Consider the following 26,975-nt stretch of genomic DNA (forward strand, 5'->3'; position numbering starts at 1 on the left):
ACTTATTGTGTGGCACAGTGCCTCTGGTGAGACACCAGAACTCTCTGATGAGACACCTGAACAGCTTTCTTGGGCTTCCCAGAAAGCAGATTTTCAGCTAATTTGAGATTTCCAGCAGTATTCGGCACCACAGTGACGTCTCTATAATCCAGTGAGCTGTGGCTATGCCCTCTCCAACAGGGTCTGGATCTCAGCCCTGGGAGGAAGGTAGACTCTTCCTTCCTTAGATCTATCTCAGCCCTAGGGTTAATGACTGCTCCTTCTGTCTATTTTATTTCTATATGCTTTTTTTTTTTTTTTTTGAGACAGGGTATTGCACTGTTGCCCAGCTAGAGTACAGCGGTATCATCATCATAGCTCTTCCATATTTTTTAGAATACTCTTTATATATCATCAGATAATCCTTTATTACTATAATCTCCTGTCATGGTTAATAATTCTTTATATTAAACATTCCCATTCAAAATACTGTGTGGTTTCTTTCTTCTGATCTAACTCAGATTGATACTAAAAGGAACCAAGGATTCCATGGCTGGGGTAAGGATGATTATGAGTCATCTTTTTGTGTTGGGAAGCAAAGAAGGGCTCCAGTGACCAAAGTTACGATATTTTGAGCACCAAAAGAATGATTTTAGTGGAGATTCTAAATCAATGAAAATCCATGAGTTCACAATACTTTACAAAGAGAAAGGCAGAAAAAAATTAATATTTGAGGCAACTTTAAAATAAATCATTTTTAAAATAGGAAATTAAAAAACAATTAAGATTTATCCTAGTTCTACCTAGTAGGAACTCAGAAGAATGCTAATTAAAATGACAGAGTTAGTAATGACTAACTAAAAGGAACGACAAAATTAGTAAAAAATATCCTTTTGCAAACCATAATGAAATTATTCATTAAGGTAAGGCCTATCTACTGGAATTTAAAGCAATTAAACAAAAGGTTATTGGGGAATAGGGAATTGGATATTTGTAAAATAACAAGCTACCATTGCACAAATTACATTACAAGGAGGAAAACAAACTTTATAAATGGGAGGATCAGACTGTCATAATCCTAATCTCAGTGGTCAATCCTGGAACCACTAATGGAAGGTCAACCAAAGAGTGTGTATCTTCTGATAAGATGCAGCACCAAGTACCTATGATGTATTCTAGTCAAAAATGTTTAGCTTTGTAAAGTGAATCCATCAAGCCTCTCAGTTTTTCTCAACCAGGATTCTAGGAAAGAATTAAACCTTACAGAAAATGATCTTAGTGACTATTTTCTCAATTATCCTAAGGATGGTATATAGCTAGTACCATTATTAATAGAAAGCAGAGAATTCTTACACATGGTGGATGATATAGGGCATTAAGGCTTAATTTTCAATGAACTACTGAGAAGGGCTGCTTTATGTGTAAATTCCAATTAGAGGAAATACAAAGAACAGATAAACAAGCTAAATGAAACAAAGAAGAGGCAATCAGAAAATCCACAAAGTAAGATATTCTATAAAACAGCTGGTACAATCTCTTCAACAAACGTCATGCTGAAAGAGGAAGAGGACAGGGGACTGTGATTAAAAACCTTATATACACCAGGCACAGTGCTTCACGTCTGTAATCCCAGCACTTTGGGAGGCTGAGGCAGGAGGATCACTTGAGCCCAGCAGTTCAAAGCTACAGTGAGCTATGATTACACCACTATACAGAGTGAGACCCTGTCTCAAAAAAACAAAACAAAAAAAATCCAAAACTGATGTAAGGCATGGTTGCAGACTGGATATTAATTTGGAAAAACTCTCTAAAGGATATTTTAGGACCAAGTGAGAAAATATGAATATGGTTTGGGTGTTTATTATATTATATGAAAATATACTGAAATGGAAAGATGAAGCAGATGACTGAAAAAGCAAGGTGCAGAAGATTAAGTAGAGCATAATCTCATTGGGGCTAAAATAATGTTCACAGAGAAATATGTATTAAAGCATTAAAAGTATGATTTTCAGATGGTTTGTATGTAGTTTGCTTGTCTATATTTTCTAATTTCCTACACTATTTCTTTAAAATACGGCTGGGCGTGGTGGCTCACGAGTAATCCCCACACTTTGGGAGGCCAAGTCGGGAACATTGCTTGAGGCCAGGAGTTCAAAGACCAGCCTGAGCAAGAACAAGAGTGAGACCTCCGCCTCTACAAAAAAAGGAAAATTAGCCGGGCACTGTGGCACGCACCTGTAGTCCCAGCTACCTGGGAAGCTGAGGCAGGAGAATAGCTTGAGCCCAGGAGTTTGAGGTTGCAGTGAGCTATGATGACACCACTGCACTCTAGCCTGGGTGACAGAACGAAACCCTGTCTCAAAAAAAAAAAAAAAAAAAATTTGACTAAGTGAAAAGTGAAACATACATTTAACTTAAAAGAATAATTTTCCAATGAATTTATAACACCAAACTGAATGTAATTTTTTAAATAAATTTTGCTTTTTCAAACAAAAAGATGCATATTGCAGAAGTACTGAAACAAATCTCTGAAAAATAATCTATTAGAGGTTGAAAACCTCTAATCTGAAAATCTAAAATGCTCCAAAATCCAAAACTTTGAGCACCAACATGACGTCCAAAGAGCATTTCAGATTAGGGATCCTGAACTCATAAGTATAATGCAAATATTAAAAATAAATAAATAAATAAATAAATCTGAAATCCTAAATACTTTGGTCCTAGGCATTTCAGATAAGGGATACTCAATCTATATAACCACATCATACAAATTAAGCTAGACTATAAAGATCTACAAATGAGATATGGGCTAGATAATAAATTTAATATCATCTAGTTCAAGTAAACATTTTCTATAAAGGGCCAGATAAATATTCTAGACTTTGAAGGCCATATGGTCTCTGTGAAAAATATTCAGTTCTGCTGACGTAGCCCAAAACAATGGACATAGACAATATGTAACCAAATGCACGTAGCTGTGTTCCAATCAAACTTTATTTGCAAAAATAGGAAGCCAGCCCACAGACCATAAATTTACCCACTACTGGTGTATTAAAAATTCCAACTAATTGAAAAAGATTTAATCCCATCTAATTCTTTAAAAAGAGTGTAGTATTAGCTAATCTATAATTGTGATAGCACTCAAAGGTCAAGTAAAGTCTTCTACTGCCACCCTAACAAAATTTCAATTCATCTTTAAGAGAGAATCCTTCCTTCTGTCTGTCACCATATACAAAAATCAAATAAAAATGGATTAAAGACTTAAATATAAGACATGAAACTATTAAACTTCTACAAAAAAACATCGGGGAAATGCTTCATGGCATTGGTCTGGGCAAAGATTTCTTGAGCAAGACCTTAAAAGCACAGGCAACCAAAGCAAAAATTGATAAATACGACATATCAAGCTAAAAGGCTTCTGCACAGCAAAGGAAACAATCAACAAAATGAAGAGACAACCTACAGAATGGGAGAAAATATTTGCAAACTATTTATCTGACAGGATTAATAAACAGAACATATAAGGAACCCAACTTGGTAGCAAAAACCCCTGAATAATCCAATTTAAAGATGGGAAAATGATCTGAAAACACATTTCTCAAAAGAAGGTATACAAGTGGCCAATAGGTACTTGAAAAAATGCTCAACATTACTAATAATCAGGGAAATTCACATCAAAACTACAACCAGATATTATTTTGCCCCAGTTAAAAAGGCTATTACCAAAAAACAGAAAATCAAACAAATGTTGGCAAGGATGCAGGGAAATGTTGGTGGGAATACAAATTAGTACAGCCACTATAGAAAACAGTATTGAGGTTCCTCAGAAAGCTAAAATCTGAATTACCATATGATGCAGCAATCCCACTGGTGGGTATACATCCAAAAGAAAGGAAATCAGTATATCAAAGAGATATCTGTACTCCCATGTTTACTGCAGCACTATTTACAATAGCCAAGATATGGAATCAACCCAAGTATTCATCAACAGATGAATGGATAAAGAAAATATAATATATATACACAACAGAATATTATTCAGCCATAAAAAAAGAATAAAATCCTGTCATTTGTAGCAATATGGATGGAACTAGAGGACACTGTTTAGTGAAATAAGTCAGGCATAGAAAGACAAAAATCACATGTTCTCACTCATATGTGGGAGCTAAAAATTTTGATCTCATCGATGTAGTGAATAGGATGGTGGTTACCAGAGGCTGGGATGGGTAATAAAGAGGAGGGGATGAAGAGAGGTTGATTAACAAAAATACAGTTGCATAGAAAGAGTAAGTTCTAGTGCTCAATAGCACAAAAGGGTGACTACAAGTAACAATAATTTGTTATACACTTCAAAATAGAAGAGAAGATTTGGAATGTTCCCAAAACAAAGAAATGATAAATGGTTGAGGTGACAGATAACCCAATTAGCCTGATTTGATCATTACACATTGTACATACATTATATCAAAATATCACATGTACCCTATAAATATGCACAATCATTTATCAATTAGAGAGAGAGAAAGGGGAAGGATCCTTTCCTTAGTAAAGTAAGTTTACACACATTTACCTTAGCATGGTCCTTCACTAAAAGCTGACAGTTTGTAGGATGAAGCAGAAGGGCAGAGAATATAAAACCAAAGAAGGCCTAAGTTCAAATTCTGAATTAGCAGTCATGTAGCTCTAAAGCCTGTTTCTCATTCATAAAACAGAGATAACACCACATTCACAGGATTATATAGGAGCTCAAAAAGTATAGGTTCTGAAAGTATTTTGTAAAATGTTACATAAATGCCAAAGTATCAACATGGTAAAATTTTGCAAAGAAAGCATATCATAATAATGCCATTGGATTACAAAATAACCAACATGGCTTTCTGCCTCTGGGCAGCAACTTAGTATTTCAAACTAACTTACCAATAGAGATACTACTGTACTAGAGTAGAAGGCCAAATCTTCTATAATTTCTGTGCGCCGGTTAGCTCCAATTCGTAAAGAACGACTATGTACTTCTTCAGGTAACACTGTAAGGATTTCCAGCAAAAAAGGCAGAGAAGTTACATCATTGCTATATCTACAAAAGAAAAGGGAGGAGATACAAGTTATTTAGAGCCAGAAAATACATAATCACATAAGATAACAGCCATCAAAATAACCTATGACAACAAAAGAAGCATTCCCACTACTGTTAAGGGGGAGAAAAGAGACATAATCTTTTATACATAGATAGTCTTTTAGAAAAGTATCTAGAATCAAAATTTCAACCTGCATTATCTTTGACCCAGCAATTTTACTTCCAGCAATACACCTTTCAGAAAAAATTCACATACATAGGCAAAGATAAGTATACACAGATGTGCACTGTAGTATTTTTTTATATGTAAAGCCGAAGGAATGCAGTATTTTTATAACAGCAAAAACAATGGGAAAACATAAATGTCCTCCATAATTAAATAGGATAAAAAAGGTTATAGTTATACAATGAAACATACATAGCCATTATAATGAAAGTGGTCATCTGTATGTCATCACATGGAAAAATGTCCTCAATGTAATAAAAGTATATGAAACATATTAAATAAGTGAACAAATACTTAGGTATATGTATATTAAAATATATATGCATTATATAAGGATACATTTTATTATCCTTAGTGCAGTAGGCAGCACATCACTCTCATAAAATACACAAAGGAAAATCTGTATCACTATATAGCCAATTGTTAATAGTGGTTACTTACAAAATACAGGGATAGGGAGAAAGGATGGTGTTCACACTGTACTTTGAAAGCTTCCATACTCTTAGAATTCTTTCAAGGAGCATGTGTTAATTTTTTCAAAAAAAACTGCTTAAAAAAATAAGCTCCATATAAAGACTTTAATGACACACTATACTTGGAGGTAAAAAGGACATTTACTTTGTTAAAAAATAGTATCTCATCCAAATGCCAAAATGCAAGCAAATTTCAAGATTATCTTGCCAGGAACCATGAGGAAATGCTTTATTTAAAGTAGCAGGCTACATGTATCTAAAAAGAATATTGTCCCTCTGATAGATACAAAACAAACCCCAGTTAGTAAGAACATTTATTCATAACCACCTTCAATTTAATATAATCTTTTTTTTTTTTTTTTTTTTTTGTTGAGACAGAGTCTCACTTTGTTGCCCAGGCTAGAGTGAGTGCCGTGGCGTCAGCTTAGCTCACAGCAACCTCAGACTCCTCGGCTTAAGCGATCCTACTGCCTCAGCCTCCCGAGTAGCTGGGACTACAGGCATGCGCCACTATGCCCGGCTAATTTTTTCTATATAGATTTTTAGTTGTCCATATAATGTCTTTCTATTTTTAGTAGAGACGGGGTCTCGCTCAGGCTGGTCTCGAACTCCTGACCTTGAGCAATCCACCCGCCTCGGCCTCCCAGAGTGCTAGGATTACAGGCGTGAGCCACCGCGCCCGGCCTAATCTTAAATATTATATAATATTTTTACAAAATTACTGTTATGCCAGTTAATGGGTGTGATCCACAAGGCAATCAAAGACTTTGCTGCAGTTAATTCAAATGTGTGTGCACATGTGTATGTGTGTGTAAATTACAAGGGTACATCCACATAATAAATTTCTGTAGCATTTAAATTTTAGATGAGTTTTTTTTTAATCTGACAAGAGTTAATAACATAATTCTATGTTAAGAGTTCAGGGAAACTGTCTAGCTACTGCTAACAAATTTCTGTATAGGTTAATGATAATATCAAATGCTAGTATACGATCAATACAAATTACTTACTTTTCCACCAATGTTTGTACACATCCCTTCCAGGAAGGCATCTGTAGAGCAAGGTCTGCTATTGCTAAAGCCAGCTGAATAAGAGAGATTAAATAAATGAATAGAACAGATGAAAAGAAATAGGGTTACCAAAAATATTAATTGGAAAGCAAAGAAACTAAATTTTTTCCAAACAATATGACAACTGACACCACCACCACACCCCCCCATCCCCCGATTTTCCCCAATCCCTACAACTATGTATCTCTCATGTAAACTCTCCTGGGTTAGCTACAAATTGTTAGGATTTAAAAGTTAACCTTTACAAATTAAAAACAAAACAAACAAAAAAAAGAAGGCAGAAATAATAGTCTGTAGATTTTCCTCAAAATATATCAATATCTCACAATTATCTCACAATACCATAGAACTTCATGGACAGATAAATTACACTTTGCCAAAAAGCCAAAGCTACTGACAAAGTGAGACCTTTGACTCAGTCCTCAAGTAACGGATTACCATTTCCCTTCTCTTTCCATTTCTCACCTTGAAGCCTTATGCAAAAGCCTCCTCTTTAAGGGCACTTCTATGCCAGGCAGATAAACACATGTGAGTATGTATTCACAGAAGCTTCCAATTTTCCTTTCTAATTAATGTATTTCCCTGTCTTAAGAGGGAAAAGCCGGATGCTCTAGTTCACTGTGTTTCATTCATGGGACTTTTACTAGCCAGTAAGAGACAGGATCTTGCTCTGCTGCCCAGGCTTGAGAGGAGTGGCCTAATCATTGCTCACTGTAACCTCAAACTAAAGCATTCCTCCTGCCTCATCCTCCTAAGTAGCTAGGACTACAGGTACATGCCACCACGCCCAGCTAATTTTTTTATTTTTATTTTTTTAGACACAGAGTCTTACTATGTTGCCCAGGCTGGTCCCAAACTCCTGGCCTCATGTGATCCTCCTGCCTCTGCTTCCCAAAGTGCTGGGAGTATAGGCATGAGCACGCACTGGGCCCATAATACAATATTTTTATCTCCTGCAATTTTAGCAGCACAGGGCACAAGCATGCCTGTGAAAACATACACTCACCTTTGCCACTTTTGGTATTTAAATTTGTCTGAAACCAAATGAACTCTGAAATTAATACAAAAGATTAAAATTTTCATTTTCTATTTACTTAAAAATATAGCAATGCATCACTAATAAAGTTAACATTACCTCACATGGCCTAGCAACATCAATTAAAATAAACCTGGTAAATCCAAATGGTCTTATAAATTTCCCTAATGTGAAGCACAGGATTTACCTGCGTTACAATGACAGGTGACAAATCTTTCAAGTTCTGGATATGGGTTAGCAATGAGTCCCGTAAAGAGGCATGAGAGTCTGTGGGGAGCTCATAAAATGAGGTCTGAATCTTCATTTTCATGGTTTGTGCAGCAAAATAGCATGATTCCACATCCTGTCGGATCTGTAACAATTGGTCGGAAATCTCCCATGCATGAACCTGAAAGCAGATCAGACAAATGTCTTAAAGAAAATTACTTTTCCAAATAATTTTAATGCCATACAACCTCAATACTTATATAAACATATTTAGACCAAAGGTAATGGAAGAAAAATCTGACAAGTCAAATTACCCACAAATTACCCAGCCAATAGTTCAAACTACATTGTTATAGGCCTTGCTCAACAAAAGTATTGCCTAAAATCTCTCTGACTCATTCTAGGAAGGCATGAGAGCAATCAACTGAATTGATAGATATAAACCTGTTGATTAGAATCATTAATTGTGTGTGGGGGTAGGATATGAAGAAAAATGCCCCAAAAGTTTCTAATGAAACTAAAATGTCACTGTATAACTTCCAACCCTAACCTAGAGATTGGGTGTTTCTTCTCTTTTCCCACTTAAATAAACTTTGTTCACTCTGAGAATTAAGTCCAGAAGCTGTTATTTCTATAAAATAGGAAAATGTACTGGTCTCAGTAGTCCTATATGTCAATCTTTAGTTACTGATAAAATAGTAGAAAAACTATCTTGGCCCAAGTGAATATTTTATATACTTCAATTATTTTCTGATGTATTTATATTTGGCAAAGTGCTACATATGCTACTAAAATCATTTTCATAGGAGAAAAACTTATCTACAGAAATAACAGAAAGAACAGAAGTATAAAATTTGGTCTGCAACAGCTAGCTACAATTATAAAAGGGAGTCCTATTTTAGAGATAAATTTGAAAACAAAATCATGCAGTACACAGTAGACAACTAATTAATGACTGATAAATTCTAATCCAATTCTACACTAAACTGCCTCTTCATGAAAGGGTTAAATGCACTGGCAATTATGGACTGAAAATAAAATTTTCAATCTCAATTCAGAAATAGAGTCAACTGTGAAGAGCAGAGATCAATTTTTTTATGAAGATAAATCATTTCATAAGTAATACATAATTATCCTTCAAGATCTTTCCCAGCCAGCACTTTGGGAGGTCGAAGCAGGAGGATCCCTTGAGCCAGGGAGTTCAAGACCAGCCTGGTCAACATAGTGAGACTCTTTCTCTACAAAAAAAACATAATTTTCTAGAATTAGCCAGGCGTGGCATCAAGTGCCTGTAGTCCCAGGGACTCAGGAGGCTTAGGTAGGAGGATCATTTGAGCCTATGAGCTCGAGGCTACAGTGAGCTATGATCATGCCACTGCAACCCTGTCTCTTTAAAAAAAAAAAAAAAAAAAAAATTTCCAAGGATAGATAAGCAGGAAGACAAGATACACAGACTGGCAAATGGCCTGTACAAGTTCCTAAAGTAAATGGAAAATAGAGACCCCGAATTTCAAAATTACAGATTTATTGTCATAAAACTTAGCTTTCAGGCCGGGCGCGGTGGCTCACGCCTGTAATCCTAGCACTCTGGGAGGCCGAGGTGGGCGGATTGTTTGAGCTCAGGAGTTCGAGACCAGCCTGAGCAAGAGCGAGACCCCATCTCTACTAAAAATAGAAAGAAATTATATGGACAGCTAAAAATATATATAGAAAAAATTAGCCAGGCATGGTGGTGCATGCCTGTAGTCCCAGCTACTCGGGAGGCTGAGACAGGAGGATCGCTTGAGCTCAGGAGTTTGAGGTTGCTGTGAGCTAGGCTGACACCACGGCACTCACTCTAGCCTGGGCAACAGAGTGAGACTCTGTCTCAAAAAAAAAAACAACAAAAAAAAAACTTAGCTTTCAATCAAATAAGCTGGTAAAAAGTAAGCATAAAGCATTAACTTCCTTCCAGATACGGTGTATTTTATTAATTTTGTTGTACTTTTTAACCCCTACCATAGTGTCCCCAAAACACTCAATAAATGTTTAATGATGGCCAGACACGGTGGCTCCTACCTGTAATCCTAGCACTCTGGGAGGTCAAGGCAGCAGGATTCTACGAAAAAGAGTCTATGACGGAAGATTCTATGAAGCTTTGGAATCTCCACAAATACTCTCATAAAAACAGATAATGAGACAGCAAAACCAAAACACTAATGGACAGTTACAACAAAACTATTTGTTATCTAGTTATCTCCAAGAACCTCAAGCTATGTGTGGATGAGACAAACCAGTGACATCTATTACGACCTGTGTGGTTTCAGCTTCAGTAAACACAGATGTAGAGGCAAACAACAGGGTATCTAATGGATCTAAGAACAGAAGAACACCAAAAGAGCCAATAGGTAGTTACTGGAAAGTACAAGCAGCCAATTTGAGGACTGTAGATAAAAATGGAAGAGAGGTTGCCCAATCCAATAGAAGGTGAGTAAGAGATCTGACGGCGATGGAACAGGTTAGCCTCCATAAAACCTTGAAACTGCAAAGTGAGGAAAGGGCCTCAAATTGAGGAGAAACTGCTACAAACGGAATCAAAATTATATGGGACACCTATAATACAGAAGAAGGAAGAAAAAGAGAGGGGAACAACACTAGGAAATTTCAGAAATCAAACCATCATATTTGCAAATACTACCTGAAAACAACAGACAAGGAAGCTCTATGAAGTTGGAAATATTATCCTTAACCAAGCCTTCTTCTAAAAGTTCAGAAAAACTAATTTCACAAAAATAAGCAATTGAGGTCAAAAGTCATATATAGCTCTAAAGGAAAAAAGAGAATGAGCAGAATAACAACCCAAGGAACAAAGACCAGAAAAACAAGTTTAAAAATCCAGCCTACTATTTCAAAATGAGCTAAAAGACATTAAGAAAATGATACCAGATACAGAAGAACAGAATTGGAAACAAATTTTCAGAAATTAGGCAAAAGAATTCAGGAAAAATTAGAAATTAAAGGAAAAAATTGCACCAGAGATGAAGACTAAACTAGGAGGAATTTCATGTCTCACCAAACTTATCAAATAATGTCTTAAGAGAAACAGAAAGTGAAAAGGAGGCCAGGGCTGGGTGAGGTGGCTCATGCCTGTATTCCTGGCACTTTGGGAGGCTGAGGCGGGAGGGATCACTTAAAGGCCAGGAGTTCAAGACCAGCCTGGGCAACATAGCGAGACCCCATCTCTACAAAAAATAAGAAAAATTAGCCAGGTGTGGGATGGTGTGCGCCTGTAGTCGCAGCTACTCAGGAGGCTGAGGCAGGAGGATCACTTTATCCCAGGAGTTTGAGATTGCAGTGAGCTAGGATGATGCCATTGCACTCTAGTCTAGGCAATAGAGTGAGAACCTAAAAAAAAAAAAAAAAAAAAAGAACCAATGGTCCTTAACGAACTGCAAATTCAAGGTCTGAAGAAGGAAACATACAAGATGAGTCTAGGATACATCTCATCACAACTAGAAAGCACAGAAGCTATCTATGACTACTAGAGTCATTTCAGAAGTACTGAGGAGTCAACTTAATGAGGCAACCACAGGCCAAAGATAGGACTATTTAGAATTCAGCAAGGGATTAAGATGATCACATATACTGAAATCCATGAGAATTCATAAAGTTTTATCTTTTTATAGGAAAAAACTAGCCACCATTGAAGACAGACATAAACTCATTATCTTACAAGGGAAGAATAGTGCATTTATCCTGGTTTTCCAAGATAAACCGTACCACTAGGTAACCTAATAGTAGATGAGGAGAAGGCTCTCTATAGAAGTATTCTAGTAAATAAGTGAAAAAGAAATGACGTATTTAAAATATCACCACTTTGCAACCCACAAACAATTAATGGATCCAAGCACTGGGTAATAGCTGATTACATCACAAAAAGGCGGGTAGAATGGAGTATATTAAAGTAGCTGCAAATATAGTGCTAATCCTACACGGAAGGGCAAAATCTACTTCCATTCCCCTTGAACATGGTTTGGCCTTAGTAACTTGCTTAACTGATAGAACATGGCAGAAGTGACATTCTGGGATTTCCAAGGTTAGGTCAAAAGATCTGGAGCTTCCTGCCTTGGTATCCTGAGCATTACTCTGAGGAAAGCCAACTGCCATGTAAGAACTCAAGACTACTCTACTGGAGAGACAATGTGGAAAGGCCCTGAGACGAGAAGGAAAGCTAGAAGGGCCCAGCTAAGTCCCTACCTTCCAGCCATTGTTAACAGAGTATTAAGGATATAAATGGAGCCATCTGAGAAACCTTCAGACCAGCCCAACCACTAAATGTATGCCACCAAGCCCTGCTGGAATTCCTGACCTACAAAGTTATACCATAAAACAGCTTTGTTTTAAGTCACTAAGTTCTGGAGTAATCTGTTTTACAGTAGCAAACAACCAGAACAGATAGACAACCAAATATTATGTGCCTCCTGATGAAAGAACAAGCTACCACAATGAAAAAGAGATCAATTTTGTGTCTCATCAAACCTCTGGTTCCAGCTGCCAATTTGCAGGAAATACAGAGTAGAATAGAACTGTATCATGACAAAGCAATCAACAAAATCCACTATGGAAAGAAGTCCTACAGGCCAAATGGCCCAGATTCCTCAACAGATAAATAATCTACAGAGAGGTAAAAGACACTCAAAAAAACATATTTTATAAGAAACAAAACACTAAGACTCAACTACAAAGTGTGGGACTCCCGACTGGGTGATAAAACTATACAGAAAGACAAAGAAAGGATTCCTATAAAAGGACAGTGTCTACTTTTAGGGAGACAGAAGTAATTATATCAAACAGAGCACAAGGACATCTGCAATTCACTAAGTTATACATTTGTATTGTGTGGTTTTCTGTATCTGTGTTTAAAAAACAGAAGAACAAAACAAAATCCTAATGTTGCCTATTAAAGTAAACTAATATAAAATCTTTCTCCCAAAAAATGGAACTATCAACTCACCAGGTCGTCAGGATCCTTGGGGAAAAAAAAAAAATCATTGTTTGTGCAGTGCCAAGTTGTGCTCTAATCTAAATGGCAGAAACCAACAAAAAAATACCAACTGTATTATTCTCAGTTATTTATATTTCTGACTTAAACATCTCTATCTCCTTAAAAGAAGAGATTTTAAAAATTAAGGTCAAAACCAAAAAACAAAACAAAACCAAAAATCTCTTTGCCACTGGGCAAACTAGTAAACTTGGGAGTAAGGATGCAAAGGAAATTTATTTTTCAAGCAACTTTAATGAGTTTGAATATTTTTTTAAAATGTCCTTTGGAATTGTCTTTTTTTAAAAAAGAAAAAGAATGTGTACTTTTAATATGTAAAGATCTCCGAGATATACAATTTTTAAAAAAGTGATGCAGATCTTGTAAGATTCTTTCCATAGAAATTTTTTAGAATAGGTAGCTAAGCTTTTTAACACACAGGAATTAGTTTTATGCCCCTATATACTCCTCAAACAACCTAAAGCTCTCTCACACTCACAGCATTTATCAGGTGTTTCAACTTTGGCTATAACAGACTATCTTGTGTTACATCAATTCTCCAACCAAAAACCACCAGAAAAACACCCCAGAAAGAGCTTTTTGAAGATATCAAAGCTATCAAGACAAGTATTAATAGAACAGGAGGCCAAAATCCCAGAGAGAAGGGAATGGAAGAGCAGAGAGTTCAGTTCATTATTTGGCTTCACTTTCCCCCTCAAGGCATTTGCCAATTTGAAAGTACAAGACATGAGGCTAGGAAACTAGAGAGCTTTGGGCATCTCACAACACTGGGAAAGATGAAAACTAGAATTCAGAGCCTACCAACAATGAGGAACTCTGGTAAATACTCCAAATTTTCAGCTGGAACCCAGCAAAGAAAACACAACTAAATTTTAGTCCTAGGCCGGGCAAGGTGGCTCACACCTGTAATCCTAGCACTCTGGGAGGCTGAGGCGGGAGGACTGCTTTGGGGTCAGGAGTTCCAGACCAGCCTGAACAAGAGTGAGACCCCCGTCTCTACAAAAAAAAGAAAAAGCAGCTGGGCATGGTAGCGCATGCCTGTAGTCCCAAACTACTTGGGAGGCTGAGACAGGAAGATTGCTTGAGCCCAGCAGTTTGAAGTTGCAGTGAGCTATGTTGATGCCAGTGCACTCTACCCAGGGCAACAGAGTGAGACTCCGTCTCAAAAAAAAAAAAAAAGCGCCAAATTAAAAAAAAAGTTGGGAGAAAAATTGAACAGATGATACAGCTGAAGAAAAGATTACTATGCTAGATAACAGGCCATAAAAAAACAGAAAAGAATGAAGTACAAGAATGCAAGTAATATGCAGGACATAATGAAAAGGGCATACATATAACCAAAACTCCAGAAGGAAAAGAGAAAATGAGTCAGAAGCACTATTTAAAGAAATTGGTTGAGAAATTTCCAAACTGATAAAAGATAGCAAGCCACGGATTTAAGAAGCACTACAAAACTCTGAAGGATAGAAAGCCAGGCCTAGGCACACTGCTAAAGAACCAAAGACAAAGAGGATAATCTTAAAAGCCAGAGGAAAAAAGGATGCTATTACCATTAAAGGAATAACAACTAGACTGATAGCTGACTTCTCAACAGTAACAAAGGGATCTAAAAATCATATCTTCAAAGTATTGAAAGAAAATAATTTACAATGGGTTTTTCACATTGCTCAAAGATATCCTTTCAAAATGAAACAAAATAAAGACATTTTATGACCAAAAAAAAAAAAAGAGAGAGAGAGAGAGAGAGTTCATTAACAATAGACCCACAAAGAAGAAAATATTATACTAAAGGGTGTTCTTCAGGGAAATTGATCCTGGATGTTAGCATGGCAATCAAGAACAGATAAAGAGCAGTGGAAAAGCTAAGTATGTGGGTAAATCCCAATGAACACTGATTATATAAACCAGTAACATCTGTTGGGATTTAAAATAGATGAAGAATAAAAATGCCCAAGGGGAGTCCCATATCCACCTAAGATGTAGAAAGATGGAAAGAACATTGCTTTCCACAAGTTAACAATAGGCAAAAGCAAATAAACTACAAGATAACTTTTCTTTTTCTTTTTTTTTTTTTTTTTTGAGACAGAGTCTCGCTTTGTTGCCCAGGCTAGAGTGCGTGCCGTGGCGTCAGCCTAGCTCACAGCAACCTCAAACTCCTGGGCTCAAACAATCCTACTGCCTCAGCCTCCTGAGTAGCTGGGACTACAGGCATGCGCCACCATGCCCGGCTAATTTTTTCTATATATTTTTTTTAGTTGGCCAGATAATTTCTTTCTATTTTTAGTAGAGACGGGGTCTCGCTCTTGCTCAGGCTGGTCTCGAACTCCTGACCTCAAGCGATCCACCCGCCTCGGCCTCCCAGAGTGCTAGGATTACAGGTGTGAGCCACCACGCCCGGCCAAGATAACTTTTCTTAAATGCATCAGAAAACTGAGGTCCCAGGGCAACCAAGTTGACTGAAATCTAAGGACAGATCTTTCCAAAGAGACAGGAGGCAAGCACGGGCTCATCTAAGACAGAACAGAAGAAGAAACACAGGGCACCAGATAGCCAGCTAATAAAAGTTCAGCTAAAATTTTTAAGAAATTGGTAAAGGCTGCATGTGGGCTAGCATGAACATATAGAACCCCTGGTATTCACAAACACAAAGGGAGCTCACAATCCGCTGCAGGATCTTCTCCACAGAACTCCACTACACACTCAAGAGAAAGGGTTGGGGAGAGCAGAAGACTACCTCCTTTGGTGGTGCAGTCCTGGAGGAGAGGAGTGCAAAAAACTCGGACAGAACCTTCCTCCCCTACAGAGCAAAAGCTTTAGCCTATGGAGGAGGGGCAGCAAATCATGTCACCCCTCAAGGCACAGGTTAAGACCCACAGCTGTTGCACTAGGAGTAAAAGAAAAAACCTCTACCCCCTTAGGAGATAGGCATAAAACAGTGGTAGTGTCTTAAGCCTATGACACTACCAATGTTAGGTAGTTAGCAAGGGATTCCAGGTCTCCTAGCAACAAAAGTGGGTGCATGGCCTTGGTGCAATTGCTCCACCTGGGAAAAAGGACAAGGGTGGGCCCCAGGCCCCCATCTTGGTCCTGCCCCACTCTGATCCTGCCCTGAGCTGCTGCCATACCTGGAGTAGGAGGGAATACCCTAAGAATCTGCCAATCAGGCCAATCAACTTAGTGCATCATCTGCAAAAGAATGCAGAGGACTCTCTAGCCCATGAGCCAAGCAGCACAGGTACCACAGAGTCCAGAAATTGACTTAGACCAACCCATATGTGTAGAACAACCCATATGTAACTCCCAACTGTCCAATCAAAGTGGTTCCATGGTGACGTCTGAACCAGTAAGGAGGTCCCAATCCAGGCACTATAAAGCAAGACACAGACCATAACCAGCCCCTTTTTTGCTCTCTTCCTTTGGCTCTCCCTTTGCTGGGACAATGGGTCTGGTTGTCATCTGTGGCATATGTATCACGCTCTGTAAACCTGTATCTTGCTCTAGCCTGGTAATCCTACCTTGCTCCCCCTCAATGAATTTCACCTCATGCTTGTCTTACTTTGGCATGTCTGGTCATTCTTCAGCCATGATCGCACTAAGAACTGACATTTCAGACTAAAACCTGACACCAATACCACCAGAGGGCAAAAAATTTTATCTTGCACAATATCAAGGCAAGATGCAAGGCAGAGCATGAAATGCCACAAGAAAGGAGAGATCACTGAGAAAGCTCTACCAATGCGAACAGAGGACAACAGAAATGCTGAAGACAAGGGTAAACCAGGACAACAGAAGCTACTATTCTCCACTTTCCCCAAACAGGCAAACAAATACTAAATATATCATACTGAAACTCCTAAAAGCCAGAGACAAGGAGAAAATACTGAAGGACACATTAAATATAGAGGAAGAAAGGTAAAATGTTACAGCAAACTTCTTGTTAGAAATGAGGATGCCAGGCCGGGCACGGTGGCTCATGCCTGTAATCCTAGCATTCTCGGAGGCCAAGGCGGGAGGATCGCTTGAGCTCAGGAGACTAACCTCAGCAAGAGTAAGAACCCCCCCACCCCCAACCAAAAAGAAAGAGCGGGGGAAAAAAAAAAAAAAAAAACAACAACAAAAAACCCTGCTAGGCATTGCAGCTTGCCTGCAGTCCCAGCTACCCAGGAGGCTGAGGCAGAAGAATCACTTAGAGCCCAGGAGTTGGAGGTTGCAGTGAGCTACAATGCCGCCACTGCACTCTACCGAGGGAAGAGTGACACTGCCTCAACAAAAAAACAAACAAGGAAACTGAGCACCTGATGTGTTTTTAAAAAATATAAAAAGAAATGAGGATGCCAAAAGACATGGAGAGAGATACCTAAAACGCACAAAAAAAAAAAAAAAAAAAAAAAAAAAACCCCAGAAAGTCAAACATGAATTCTATACCCAATGAAATTTCTAAAATGAAGGCACTCAATAAAAAGACAAATAACCCAACTTAAAAGGACTTGAAAACACTTTTCTCCAAAGATATAAGAATTGCCAATAAGCATATGAAAAAATACTCAAAACAATTAGCCATCAGTAAATCCAAATCAAAACTATAAAGAGGCCAGGCAGGGTGGCTCACATCTGTAATCTCAACACCCTGGGAAGCCAAGGCAGGTCTGGAGTTTGATCCGGAGTTTGAGACCAGCCCAGAGCAACACAGTGAGACCACTGCCTCCACAAAATTTTTTTAAAAAATTAGCTGGGTGTGGAGGTGCATGCCTGTACTCCTACCTACTCAGGAGGCTGAGGTGGGGAGGAATCGCTTGAGCTCAAGAGTTCCAGGCTGCAGTAACCTATGATCGGGCTACTCCACTTCAGCCTGGGTAAAAGAGCAAGACTATATAGAGAAAAAAAAAAACAAAAAAGAAAACACCATTATCAGACATTACTTCATACCCACTAGGATGACGATAATCAAAAAGACATAACAAGTTTTGGCGAAGACGTGGAAAAGCAGGAACTCTAATACACTGCAGATAAACATAAAATGATGCAGAGATCTGGAAATAGGATGCCATTCCTTAAAAGATTAAAAATAGAGTTATTCTATAACCTCAAAATTCCACAAACACTTGTACATAAGTATTCACTCCAGGATTATTCATAAATAGCCAAAAAGTAGAAATACCTCCATTGTCCACTGACCACTCAATGGATAAAATGTGGCATATACAAAAAATGAAATATTGTTCAGCCATAAAAACGAATGATGATATGTACACTACAACATGGATGAACCTCAAAAACATTATACTAAAGTGAAAGAAGCCAGTCATGGCCGGGTGCGGTGGCTCACGCCTGTAATCCTAGCACTCTGGGAGGCCGAGGCGGACGGATCGCTGGAGCTCAGGAGTTCGAGACCAGCCTGAGCAAGAGTGAGACCCCGTCTCTACTAAAAATAGAAAGAAATTATCTGGCCAACTAAAAATATATATAGAAAAAACTAGCCGGGCATGGTGGCACATGCCTGTAGTCCCAGCTACTCAGGAGGCTGAGGCAGTAGGATCGCTTCAGCCCAGGAGTTTAAGGTTGCTGTGAGCTAGGCTGACGCCATGGCACTCACTCTAGCCCGGGCAACAGAGCGAGACTCTGTCTCAAAAAAAAAAAAAAAAAAAAAGAAGCCAGTCACAAAGTACCACAAACTGTGTAATTCCATTTATACTGAATGTCCAGAATAGACAATTAGTGGTTGCCTAGGGATGAGACTGAAGGTGAAGGGGAGACAGGCCAAGGGGTACAGGTTTCTTTTTAGTGTGATTAAAACGTTCTAAACTCGACTGGTAATGAATGCACAAATCTATAAACATACTGAAAACCACCATTGAATTCTATACTTTAAATGAGTGAACTGTAGCTGTGTGAATATATTATACTAAAGCTGCTTTTTAAAAAACAGGCAAAATTAATCCATGGTGATAGAAGTCAGAATAGTGGTTGCTTGGAAAGGGGAAATGATTTGCTGGGAAGATATATTTGGGAACCTGTAGGAGTAATGAAATGTTCTATGCCTTGATATTATTAGTGATTACTGAAATGTACACATAAAGTAAAAACCCACTGAGCTATACACACTTAAGATAGTATACTTTACTATGTGTAAGAAAAATTACCTTTCAACAAAAAAGTTTAAAGTTCTTACAATGGGACCTGCTACCACTGGAAAAAAAAAGAAAAATCAATAAATAATAAAAATGTTAAAAAAAAAAAAAAAAGTTTAGACCTGGCAAAGTGGCACATGCCTATAGTCCCTGCTACTCAGGAGGCTGAGGTGGGAGGATGGCTTGAGCCCAGGAGAGGAGTTCAAGGCTGCAGTGAGGTAGCTATGATTGTGCCACTGCATTCCAGCATGGGAGACAGAGCAAGACTTCATCTCTTTAAAAAAAAAAAAAAGTTTAAAATTTTTTTCAAAAACAGAAAATTGATAAGACTGCAGGTCACAACTTCTACATAGCCTAACAGTTCTCATGTTGATATCTACACACTACAACAGTCCCACAATTCTTTTAGACAGGCTAGTTTAAAATGCTAACATGGAATATATCAATAACTGTATAACATGCAAGAAAAAAAAAGCTGGAAAACACAGAATCACAATTACTCTGATTTTACAGTACCAAATAAATCAAATTTTAGTCTGAATTATTCTGTAACTAAATAAATCTAAAAATAACCAACTTAGAAAAGAAGTCTCTAGCAGAAATAAATGGATCCTTTAACCCTACTACCACGGTACCCTTGACTCCAACAGCTCAACTGTAGAACTTTGTACTATAACTACCTGGGCCTTTGTTCATCTTTTCCAATAGATGGCAAGCTCTCTTCAAAAGTAAAACACAACCTTAATTATCTCTGCATCTCCCGATATGCATAGATAAATACTTTGGCCATAACAGGTACATATTATATTGTTAAATATGAAGCAAATAACAAGACATTAACATCTTTTTGTCTCCCAAACATGAAGCCCATTCTTAGAAATTACTAAGTAGCTGAGATACTTACTGGATTGGGGACACCCATCAGGACAAAATCCAAAATGTTTAGAGAAAGAAAGGGAAACAGAGAACAAGCGAATCAGTTCTTTACAGCTAAACACAAAGGCCCTGAGAAGATTAGACATTTTTCATTGAGTCCTCACATTTGTAGAACTTCACTGGCCTTGCCAAGATGGAATCTTGGTTTTGTTTTGTTTAAATATGTATCTTTTACATATTTTAGTGATCAGAAGTAGTTCAATATTTTCCTAGCTAAAATCTGAAGATTTAAAAACTTCAGAAAATTTTCAGTGAAGGGAACCTCAAATTCTAAAAACAGGAGTCTCTTCTGGAATGAGCTTACTTTAAGATATTACCAGTATTTCTAAAAAACGAAAAAAAGAGAATGATGTTTGGACCCAGACAACTAAACCAAATAAAAAATTTGCATCTTCTAATGCTCATTATGTTATTATTTAGTTTTTGGTGTTTTGTTTTATTTTTTAACTAAAATATAGATGTCAACTATATGTATTTCCTAGGACAGTTCTACGGGGAATTGGTCTTAGAAAAATTCCTGAATCACTTTTGTGCAAATGTATTTATCAAGTAGAAGCAAAAGGAAAGAAGAGTTGTATCTTCTAATTTCAAGTATCCTTATTTATCTTGTTACTGCCTCATCCACTGGTCAAATGTGCCTCTCCTTTTAAATAGTGTGTTTCTTTTTAGGAAAAAGAACTAAATATGCAAATGAACTCTAAAGAAACCTGGCAACCTTGAGTATTAAAGCTACTAAGTAAATTGTCAATGAAATATCACCTGAGGTGAAAGTGCTACTACTAAATGTGAAGGGTCATAATTTATCACTTTATTTTGAATTGTAGGGGAGTTTAAGAATTGGTGACATCCAAAACGTAACAATTATCTTGTTTTGGCCACTGAGTCATAAAGAAGATGCAACCAAATTGTGACGCTACAGTACACTGCTCACTATTCTTCCCTTCTGCTAAGCTACAGAAAGAAGGAAGAGAAGGAAGGAAATGGAGATTCTTTACAAGGAGAGAATAAAGCACTTACACTTCATAGGACTTTCTAGCCACAGATGCCAGGTGCTACCCACTGAAATCCAGGCTTGGACTAAGCTCCACATTTCTGAAAGGACCATCTCAACCGAAGCCTGGGGCTCAGAGTCAGCAGGAGGAAGCTGCAGCTCCCACTAGCAGCACATTTCAAAGAGGCTGCAACAAGAGAACATTTTCCATTTAAGAATCTAATCCCAATCTTCCATTTCACAAAGCAGTAGCAGAGCAGGCCTTTATAGCAGTCTTTTCAAAAGATATTTCCATGACTATGTGATGAATATGAGGCAGGCTATGGCCTAGCAATCCTTTCACTAACATGCTCTAAGTCCTTCATTATACTTCACAGCAGAGCCTTAAAGTACTTGCCCGCTTTTTTCTTTAATGGTGCGCTGTTGCTCCAAGACTCACTTCTACACCAACATTTCTAAAATTGCCAAATCAACTGAAATCACTGAGCAGGCCCTCAACAATGCAAGAACAAACCCAGATAGGAGCCTACGGCTTCATTAGCTGCCAAGAATTAGAAGCAGATTAGGGATGCTAGTTAATCCTACACAAAAACTCCTCAAAATAAGCAGAATTACTTAAAATACTAAGTATCAAAGAGGTCTGGCAAATAGAAAATGAGATTCTGGAAATACAGATAATTGCATGAGACTTGAAAAGTAACATAAAAGTGTCAGGTTCTTGCATTTTTTTAAGCATTTCAATCAGTGACTGATACATTTGTTAAATGAAGACTTTCGAAGATTTACAGTATACTCAGTGGATTTGTTTGGGAATGGAAGATTCTATCGGAACAGAATAAAAAGAACTCTTAAAAAGAAAATCATAAATCAGCCAAAGCAACGTTTTAGATACATGGCCTGCAACAATGTGGTATAGACCTAGAAAAACCAGGATTTCCCAAATGAAGAAAAACTCATTTTCATGAGTCCAATAAAGAATAAATCTAAATTACCTGAAACACAAAAAATAATTTGTTAAGTTGTCAACTCTCTTAAGTTCTTATATTTAATCCTTTATGGAAATTTTATAAATCTGAGACAATTTGATAGATTTGCCACAACAAATTACTTACTGATGGTTTTCTCGGACAGTGGGCAGAGAAGATGTTTTGAAAGGATATTATTTTTTAAAAAATAAGCTGAGGGGCACATAAAATAATCATCACTACATAAAAATATTTTTCAATATAACTTCTTCTCCAAGATGGCCTAAAACACAGAAACCATTATGAAATGAAACTTAGCCTGTATCTTCACCACAGCAGTGATAAGGACGCCCACCCTCCAAAAAAAAGTTGTAAAAGAAAAATAACTATAAAGCCCTTAGCAAGCTCCCAGAAACACAAAAAACCCTCATATGCGTAAAAAACTTTCCTAAAAGCAAAAAAGTTCATTTATAGAGATAAGTTCAGCCAGCTTAACATTTTCACAGCCATCTCCATAATCAAAAGGAAAAAAAATCATTTCCCATATGGGAGGGAAGACATTCTTAGCTAAAAACAATTATTTAAAATATAAGCCATTCAGACTCAAAACTCTCCAAATCAATTTCAGAAGACTGTAGTGCTCACATGCACTGTTCTATCTTAATGTCAAAGAAAGGAATCAATAAGGCCAAATGACAGCACTGCACACAGTGGTCCCTCCTAGTTTCTGCTGAAATACCAGTGCTTCTACGCCAAGTATTTTCAAACAATCCTATGTCATAATGACTTCCGTCAGATGAATTCTGGCTCAACTTTGTAGCTGTCAATCACACATAAGATGGTACTGAGATATATCTTGTCCCAATTTTTTCATGACAGGAATCCCTACAAAAACTTAAAATCCTCAATCACCTGTGACTGTGAATATTAACCCCAAAAATGGCCCTGTAAAAAGATAAACAAATAAGTTTGGATCCATAAAATCAACTTCAGTTGACGTAACTAAGGCATGCATTACTTGATAATCACTTAATTGTGCCCCTTATTAATTATACTAGGCAGCTCTGCTTTAAAAGTAAAAAATGCCAAGCTTGAAACCATTTCAATGAAACCCATATAAGGGCTTCCCAAATGCCAAAAATATAGAAAATGTATTTCCTTTCATCACTGGTCTCTATTCCTGACTATGTGAGCAAGTTTGATATTAATAACCATATAAACCAGATGAGAATTTTATCACACATATTAAGTATATGTTAGCACAGTGCTGAAGACTCAAATTTTTAAAACTTATAGAAATGTGAGGTACCTAGCTGAAAGCATTGTAAAGGTGTAAAAATAAACTCTGAATGCTTATATAAAAACATGTACATTTTCAAGTCTAGTTCCAAATACATTCTCTTGTTTTGAGGATAACTGTTTAAACAGTATTACGCTATGGCTCAGACAAAAAATATAACAAGGAAACAATGAATACAGATGAAAAGCAAAAGAATTGTGCTATGCGCTTAAAAAAAATAAGCAAAAACTATAATGTAAACTCTGTTAAACAGAAAATTCACCAAAAGGAAAAACACCTGTTTCCTAATATTTTCATTTTGGAAACTCTACCAGAAGAGTATTAAGCCAATACTTTTAAGAGGTTCTGGCCGGGCGCGGTGGCTCACGCCTGTAATCCTAGCACTCTGGGAGGCCGAGGCGGGTGGATGGCTCGAGGTCAGGAGTTCGAGACCAGCCTGAGCAAGAGTGAGACCCCGTCTCTACTAAAAATAGAAAGAAATTATATGGACAACTAAAATATATATATACAAAAAATTAGCCGGGCATGGTGGCGCATGCCTGTAGTCCCAGCTACTCGGGAGGCTGAGGCAGGAGGATCGCTTGAGCCCAGGAGTTTGAGGTTGCTGTGAGCTAGGCTGAAGCCACGGCACTCACTCTAGCCCGGGCAACAGAGTGAGACTCTGTCTTAAAAAAAAAAAAAAAAAAAAAAAAAGAGGTTCTGCGTGCCAAAGACTACAAAATTATCCCCTTTAGCAATACTGTGAACTTTCAAGAAAAAGAAATAAGGCTTCTCTCTGGAGCTTCATTTGCACAGATGTAAAACACTCTAGTACTATTTCAGTATCATGGTACAAGCTAGGGAAATAGGACATGTAGTCTGAGTAATCTCAACTTCCTATGAATTTGTTTTTATGCTCAACAGAGCTTACAATTCTATAAAATCTGGAAAATAGTATCGTGGTTCCTCAAAAAAAAAAAAAAAAGTAAGTAAACATAGAATTACCATATGGTCCAGCCATTCCACTTCTGGGCATATTGTACATCCAAAAGAATTGAAAGCAGGGACTCCCACAGATATTTGTACACCCACGTTCACAGCAGCATTATTCACAAAGGTGGAGGCAAGTGTCCACTGATGGATGAATAGATGGACAAAATGTGGTAAATACATACAATGGAATTTACTCAGCTTTAAAAAGGAAGGAAATTCTGACACATGCTACATGACTGAACCCTGAGGATACTATGCTAAGGGAGAAAAGCCTGTCATAAAAAGGCTAAGCACCATGTAATTCCACTTACATGAGGTACCTAGAGTAGTCAAATTAAGAGACAGAAAGTAGAATGGTGGTTACTAGGGTGTGTTTAATGGGTATAGTTTCAGTTTTACAAAATGAAAAAGTTCTAAAGATGGAGGATGGTGATGGTTGCACAACAATGTGAATGTATTTAATGCCAGTGAATTACACATTTAAAAATGGTTAAAATGGTAAATTTTATGTTCTGAATATTTTACCACAATAAAGAAAATCCATAAAACCTATTTCCATGTGCTCCATAAACATCAGTGCAATCACCCATGAAAGAATGAGGAAGTATCTGAAAGGCTTTGGAAAAACTGTATTATAATTAGAAAACGAAGCAGTGCCCTGGTAATTTTATATCCTGAATAAAATCATCAACTCTGGCCCCAGGCCTGGCAAGACAAGAAATAACTAATCCAAATACAGAGGAATGCCACCAGATAACAGCCTACCATGCCAACAGAAATACCGTCACGAATTCACATATGCAAACTCTGATACTCCAAAGACATGAAACGTTCCATTGTTTACACTGTCCAATACTTGGAATGTGTATAATGCAAGTAAGGAATCAATTTTAACTTTTATTTAATTTTAATTAACTTAAATTTAAGCAGTTACATCTGGCCAGTAGCTATCATATTGGGCAACTGGTAAATGCTTCGGGAGAAAGGCCTTTGGTTTTTATTATTTACTTACATACTTCCAGGTTCTACCAGTGCAGGCATACAGTATTCCTACATTCACTGAACTAGCTGATCCACAGAAGTTGTACAGGAACATTTTCTATTTTCTAGGCTTTCTTTTCAAAAGCTTTGTTTTAAGGGTCACTTGACTGGAAAATGAGAGCATAAGCGTACACACACCAAAATAAAGCCTAAATTTTCAGATAAATCAGTATCTGAAATCAGTATCAGTAAATTGTTAGAGAAAAAAAGAAAACACTGGGTTTTAGAACTAGGCTAAAGAATCAAGAAATTCCAAAGAGGAAAGGTACTAGGAAAGAAGTTTAAACCTGATATTCCATGACCCATGACCTTTCTATATGATATCTAAGAGGAAAATTCCCATGTACATGTGATAAACCAAACATGACAATGCCAAATGAGTCCACCAAAGCATGGTTTATTTCATCTCTTTATGTCTTCTATGCTTTTCATCACGATTTTTCAGTTTCCAGATTGGACTGTGAAACATTTCCGGTAACTTCTAATCCATAGACTGTTTCTGTAAGTCTTCTCCTACTTATAATTTAAATTGCAAACTTACAACAACTGAGTAGCATAATTCATTGGCCCTATAAAGAGACGGTCTTTTCTTCCATAGCTTTCTACATTGTCTAATTTTGGTTACTGAGGGTGGACAAAGTAAGCTACTAAATGTTCAGAACAGGGTACTACTATTAGATAAGGATCTTTCAGAACACTTTGAAGTTATCATTGATATCTGCCTATCGCATAAAACATAATCATGTCTATAGGTTTCTAAGAATTTTGGTGGAAAAAAGCTTAACGAGCACAGATTCTTCAGAAAATAGCTGTTTTATACAAATATTAGAAAAAGAGAAAAGATGCTAACTATTAGCATAGGTGAAAGCATGTCCAAATCGCACCTCTATACCAAGTGTATTGTCACCACGTCACTGGAACTACACTAAATGACTCTAAGATTAGTAATGTGAGTGGTGGAGAGGAATAACGATAAGTTTTGCAAAATGTGTATTCTTGAAAGTGGTTTTATAGCAAACCAAGCAAATTCTGTTCCTTACCAATTCTGAATCAAAAATTAGAACTGTTTATTACTACATGAAAACAGACTTTTGGTTACAAATGCCACTTAATAACTACTTCAAGAAAGCCTTATTGAGTCAAAAAGTTCCTCTCCCTTTCGTTACCTGAGTCTTTGCAAGCATAAAATAAGGGCAATATAAACATCTCATAAAGGTTTTTTTTTTAATAAAAAAGATGGAAAGACTGAAAACAGCGTATCCACAGGAGGCTGAAAATTGTTTATTTTTAATTAATCATGGATATAGTGAAGAATGGCAACAAAAATAAATAAAATTTGCAGATAAAGACAATTTTGAGTTATCCAACAGCCCTTTAGACGTGCCTCCATGCAGATATTCCACCAATAAACATTTTCAGAACTTAGCGTCGTGCTGCCATTTCTTCTGCCTTCGGTCTCTGTGCCTTTCGCAGAGCTTCCAACAGCACCATGTTGGCACAGAGCATCCGGAGGTTCACAACCTCTGTTGTCCGTAG

At 37.3% G+C, this 26,975-nt stretch overlaps 1 protein-coding gene across 11 annotated transcripts in view; it reads right to left on the reverse strand.

The window, feature by feature from the left end:
* TNPO3 (transportin 3) overlaps positions 1-26,975 on the reverse strand; it is an 80,200-nt gene that overhangs the window by 47,071 nt on the left and 6,154 nt on the right. For 9 of the 11 annotated variants that reach the window (XR_011231795.1, XM_069462534.1, XM_069462535.1 and 6 more), the window contains exons 2-4: positions 8,046-8,246; positions 6,763-6,836; positions 4,897-5,053 (exon numbers count right to left, since the gene is read on the reverse strand). Coding sequence is in view for 9 of the 11 variants with exons in the window: in XM_069462534.1 (XP_069318635.1) it covers positions 4,897-5,053; positions 6,763-6,836; positions 8,046-8,246 (432 nt within the window). In the remaining 2 variants the exon portion in view is untranslated. Of the gene's footprint in view, positions 1-2,214; positions 2,337-4,896; positions 5,054-6,762; positions 6,837-8,045; positions 8,247-21,187; positions 21,349-26,975 lie in introns of all 11 variants that reach the window. The other 2 variants (XM_069462539.1, XM_069462537.1) reach the window with 2 other exon arrangements.

Source organism: Eulemur rufifrons, chromosome 29 (genome assembly GCF_041146395.1).
Source record: "Eulemur rufifrons isolate Redbay chromosome 29, OSU_ERuf_1, whole genome shotgun sequence".
Lineage (NCBI taxonomy): Eukaryota > Metazoa > Chordata > Mammalia > Primates > Lemuridae > Eulemur > Eulemur rufifrons.